General features: G+C 35.7%; 1 protein-coding gene across 1 annotated transcript in view; it reads left to right on the forward strand.

Moving 5' to 3' along the window:
- Positions 1 to 5,471, forward strand: part of ANOS1 (anosmin 1) — a 109,507-nt gene extending 104,036 nt beyond the window's left edge. The window contains exons 12-14 of the mRNA XM_072137843.1: positions 357 to 577; positions 665 to 806; positions 3,675 to 5,471. Of these exons, the coding sequence (XP_071993944.1) occupies positions 357 to 577; positions 665 to 806; positions 3,675 to 3,733 (422 nt within the window). The 3' untranslated portion in view covers positions 3,734 to 5,471. The remainder of the gene's footprint in view (positions 1 to 356; positions 578 to 664; positions 807 to 3,674) is intronic.
- The last annotated feature ends 529 nt before the right edge of the window (positions 5,472 to 6,000 follow it).

Here is a 6,000-nt window from a genome sequence, read left to right on the forward strand (position 1 = left end):
ATCTTCAGTCTGGTAGACAGATCTGCCTTAACAACAATGAAGTACCACTGTTACTAATGGTCACTTTGCAGCCTATTTCTTTACAAACTATGCAGAGTTCAGTAATGAAGTAAAATAGAAAAAGGTTAGCAATAACTCCACACACACACTATAAAAAATTATCCTCATTTACAGTTACTCTTTAAACTTACTCATCCTTGTACTCAGGTCACTGGAGAAGTTTTCATTAATGTCTAGTAGAGCACATCCTTTTTCTACAAAATTGAAACAGTAGAATATGTTTTTAAACAGTCAGTAAAATGTTTTGCATAAATTATTGCCATTTGTGAAATATTTAAATTATATATTTTTTACAGGACAAGTCATCCCTAAAGTGTTAGCAAAACCTGAAAACCTTTCTGCTTCTTTTAATGTTCAAGAGGGTAACATTACGGGACATTTTGCATGGAAATTGTCAAAATTAAACCTTCATCAACCTATGACAGGATTTCAAGTTACCTGGGCAGAGGTTACAACAGAGAGCCGACAAAATAGCCTACCGAACAGTATCATTTCACAGTCTCAGATACTGCCAGTGGTATGTGTCAATGCTTCAGTTTATTTTCTATTTTCTTCAAGTTGTTGGGAAGTCATATTAAAGTCATATGTTGTCCCCTTCCTACAGGACCATTATGTCCTTACTGTCCACAATCTTAGACCTTCAATGCTTTACCGGCTAGAAGTTCAAGTGTTAACAACTGGTGGTGAAGGCCCAGCAACAATAAAGATGTTCAGGACACCAGATATACTTCCCTCGATATCTCACCGTAAGTAACCTTAGTTTGCAATAATGTACACCCTTTTAAATTACTATTTTGGTTTAAGAGGTACAAAATATATAGTAAATTATTACAACTATTTTTCTGTTTTATAAAATATAGGGTGTTATGAAAGTTGGTGGATTACCTGAGCAAAATGTATGTGCACATATAATACTTATTTCAGTTGGGGATAAAAATATTCTATTACGAATGAGAGCAGCTTCATCAATCATTGATGTTTTCTGTAATAAACTAAAACAACGGGTGAATGTTTCATGCTCCAGAACTTAATGTTACCCGCCCCTCAGGTCTAAGATCAGGTGTAAGTCCTCTTGGTAAGCCCAACAGTGTGGCCAAGTACAGCCCTTTGCAGGGCCATCTACATCCACTCGACGTGGAGGTGATGTAAAAATAGTTGCAAATCTTGGCAGTGTGCTACAAATTATGACTCCATTAGAATTTTCTTTTCTCCCTTTATTTGAGCTCTATAAAATGACAACATATTTATTATATACTTATTTATTCAAAACTGAAAATATGTGCATCTAAACTCACCATGTTACATGTATAATGTGCAGCTCACCTTCCTACTTCCCAGTAATTGACTGTACTACTACTGGGACCTCCAAGGAACTAGCATTCACCATTTGCTCAACCACAAGCTTCAAAGAGGTGAATGGAGGGGGGTTAGTTAATTCATCCACAGCAAGACTTTTGCCACTTCTCCAGTCAATCACAGGGTGCCCAGAGGTCTACACCTGAGAGATCTGAAACCTACCCCCATCTACTGGATCGTTGAAATTATATTTGAGGAACAAATTTTAGTAATCGATATACAATACTTCATTTGTGATGATAACCCTTTGTAAACATATTTGTAATTAAATAAGGATTGACCTTTTGGAAATTATTATTTATTCTAAATTTCATGTCATAGGTTTTGGTAATGTGCAGATATGGAGTAATAACACCCGGTACACTCTGCCAAAAGGGGTAGATAGTCAAAATTCCTGCACCAGGAATTGTGACTATTTCAGGGCTTGTATGCCAGGGCTGGTTTACCAGGTAATTCTCCCCACCCATAAGTGCTTAGCTAATTGTCTTTTAGAAAGTCAATAAGAATTGTGTATTTTAGTAACTCAAACATGGTGTTCCACATCAGCTCTGTTTCTGCGTTCAGACAACCTTCTACCAAACTGCTTTACAGTATGTTCATGATTAAGGGAGATGACAAAATTTTGGCAGACTTACCCCTCTTTCAACTCTTTGTTGATGACAGTCTGGACATTGATAACATTTGTATCTTACTATGCCATGATTCATCTTGGCAGCACTATGGTGCTGTACAATTTATTTCATACATTGAATTGTCCCCTGTTTTTCATATCATTCACTTGAGAATTCCAGGTTTAAAAAAAATGAAAAAAAAGAGTGAAGAGTTTGTTTCCCAGAAAGATTTCAAAGTAACGTTGTTCTCTCTGGAATGTAAAAACACGAAATAGCTATGGGATGCAAAACAATTAGGTTGGTGATGAGTGCACGTACCATTATCACACACAGCTGCACAGAAAGCGAGGTGTAATTGGCAATTAGGCCCAAAACGGTGTTTGTTGTTACATTCTTCCTTCAGTTTACATTCTTTGCAGTGTAAAGACTGCATTGTGCATCCAACCAAGAATGATGTATTCTAAATTCACCTTTAATCTTACCTATTTGGTTCTCCTTCTTTGAATCTGTTGGTTTTTTTGTTAATGGGATATCATTATTAGGTAGCAGGTAGAAAGTATTCTTACAACAGTATCATTTATGTGTCTTAAAACAGTATTTCCAAAAAAAATTAATAAATACTGACTGCATAGATGCAACTGCATAGATATAACTAGTATCCATGTGTAAAGAATATATTAACAATAATTTTTTAAAAACTGCAAATAGCTATTCTTTTTGTGCCCCAGTTCCTCCGAAAACGTTTATCTAAGACACATGCAAATTTTCCAAAGAGGCTACTGGGGTGTGGAGTCTACGGCTTAACGCCCTAGTAGCCTTTTTTGATCCCTCCTACCCTCCTGTCTTTAGCTGTGCACACTTGTCAGCTACCGCACAGCTTCATGTCCGAGAATCCCGAACCAAAGTGTTAATTACAGGGGTTTTATGGGAATTTTCTATTGGTGACCTAAAATTAACATATACCATCAATATCAGATTGTTAATGATTGCAATGTGGCCTCTTTGTGAATGTAGCATCAAATATATTGTGACATTGCCTTTCTGAATCTAAGTCCCAATCATAAGAATGGAATTTAGAGGCAAACGCAGTCACTGTCACTACACAATACATGGCTCCATGCCTGGCATTCACTAAAGAGGCAACATTATGATTTATAGTACTGTATGTGTTTACAATCCTACAGTCAAAATCAAGAAAGGAAACCTGTAACTTTAAAAATGGGGTACCATGCTTTAAAGTACCTGAGTAGATTGACATACTGTAAAGTTGATAGTATAACAGATATTTCGCTCCCCGTGTGTGGACTTGACTGCGCATATAGAGAATAAGTACCTTTAGTGCTCCCTGCATGTGGACATTGTTTTTGTTGGAAAACTGTCTGCTGATTCAGTGGATAACAAAGGAAAACATTCATTTCTATGGGCTTGTGCACACATTCATGATTTCCAACTGCCTAAGACCCAAAAGTCTTGCCTGAGTTTGCATTTCTGGCAGTCTTCTCTACACACAGGCTGCAAACATGACTCTGGATCGGTTGTTTGCGGCCTCATACACCACATTTGTGTGGTGGTAAGGCTACTGCGTACCGAAGAAGTGTATTTTTGGTTTACTTCAGCTAAATCAACGCTTAATGCTTTGTTTTTCAGGGCCACGTATGAAACAACATCATCCTCACCATTTTAAACCTTCTCCGGAAAAATTTTGAAGAGTTGTATTCTGAATTATATGATTGGAACTTTGCATGATAACCAACGTACACTTGGAAGGAAAATGTAGAATTTGAACTGGAACTGGTTCAGTTTCATAATAACAGGAAGTCATGTCTGCTTCAACCTGTCCTGGATATTCAGTGTGTCTTCTTCTCAAGTCCCAGTATGCATTGCGTAGCATATATTGAAGGATAGATTTTCAGCTCTTGTGTTGTTTTATTGTATTTCACATAGATTGGAAAGTGCTTTATATGGCACTTCTGTTTTTATGTGTATCATTTATTCCTTGTAGTTAATGGTTCTGTGAATATTATATATTGTAAATACAGCTTAATATAGATGCCTAAATAATTATTAAGGAACAGAATGAGGCCAGTGTATGAAACGACAGACGCAATAAGATAGAAAAAGAATATAAGAGACTATTTCTCATTAAAGAATGTAGGGTAAGTCTGTATAACAGTGAATACGTATTTAGCCATAGAGTATGTAAGGTGCAGAAGAAGAATTTACAGTACTTCCAAACTAAATCAAGAAACAGAACAGCATTCAATGATGAGTTGAAAAAAAAGTGTTTGATGCTCAAAATTCCTTTAATATGCTTAATTATTTTGCATTGTCAATGGCCATCATTGTACTAAAATTTTAGATATAATTTATTGTTTTTATTTAATTTCTTTAAATTTACATTTTCTGGTTTAAGACATTGTCTTCCAGTGGTTATGTATTTTACCCAAATAATACCTTAAGCCAAATCTGAATACCCTTCAAACTTATTTTAATGAATTATTATAGTCAGTTTTATTTTTACATTATTACTATTTATAAGGATGAGCTTAAAAATTCCTTTAGCTTATGTAGCTTATATTGGCTTTTTGACTACAAATGTGCATTGTGTTGATCATAATAAAATAGAACAATTACTTTGTATTCTGTATGTATGTAATATATGGAATGTAAGACTGTTTCAAAAAATATTCTATTCTTATTGGTATGTTGACCCTTTGTCATATTAAATTGGCAGTGCAGTATTTTTATAGTTTAACTTGCTGAGGATTGATTTTGTATTTAACATGGCAGTAACTACGACAGACACGAAATGAAACAGTGGCAATATATGGGAGATATGAGTACTAATTATACATAGTATTTCATTTTTTTCAAGTGAAATAGCACTAATGGCTGTAAAAGATAGCACTGAAACACACTCGCCCAGATGCCAAATGAACCCATCGCAGTGGATGCAATCTTTCAATCTCTATTAGTGTTTGTTACACTGTATTACAATTCCGTCCATTCTATTATTTCCATCTTTCTGATGTTAATATAGCCTTACAAAAAATTATATCAAATGCACAAGAACACATTTACTGCAGACATGTCACAACTTAAAATTCTATACAGTAATTTGTTTTGCTTCTAAATTAGCATTGACAAATTTAGGCTGTGAATTGTGCTTAGTCTATGCAATCATCATAAACTCATCCACATATGATAAAAAAAACACAAAGTACAACTGTTAAGTATGAAAACTTTTGCTCTGCACTAAGTAAAAATAAGTAATTCTCTAATTTACACTAATTAGCTATCTGAGGTGTTAAGCTGCTAGTAGATGTTTTGTCCCCCCAGGCTACTCTCCTTTTGTCATACTTTCTGGTAGCCATACAGGAAACCGTATGGAACTCCTAGAGACAACAGGAGGCTTTTTGGGGGGGGGGGGGGGGTAGGTGAGGAGTACAAGAAAATAGGACCTGGAGTGATGTGACAGGCATGTGACTCACCACATGCTTCATGTCATCCAATTACAAACATGCTGTTCTGGTTTATGTGGATGCCCTGAGTGCTCTCGCCTCATTGCCCTTAGCTGATGTCACAACTAGGAAGTGTCATCCACTTCAGGAATAGCTGAATATGATTTTATAAGAAGGTATGATAGATATTCCAGACTGTATCTCAGAATAGGAAGAAGTCAGCAGCATGATACATGTATTGTTGTCAAAGGCTCTCTCCAGCTGTACTAAAACTAATTTTTGTAACAACAGATCATTTTCTAAAACCAACAAAATGTTAGTATAGTATTTAGTACCTAGTAATGCATGTAAAACCATTATAGGGAGCTTTTAGATTCATGAGACAGAATTCATGAAGTAATAATTACTAAAGCACCCACGGATGGGGGAGTCTTCATGGCCATTATCTTTAATGTAAAACTATAACACAAAGAGCATCTGTAGCTCTTCAGAACCTGGCCCACATTGCACAA

This window comes from Engystomops pustulosus, chromosome 2 (assembly GCF_040894005.1).
Source record: "Engystomops pustulosus chromosome 2, aEngPut4.maternal, whole genome shotgun sequence".
Taxonomy (NCBI): domain Eukaryota; kingdom Metazoa; phylum Chordata; class Amphibia; order Anura; family Leptodactylidae; genus Engystomops; species Engystomops pustulosus.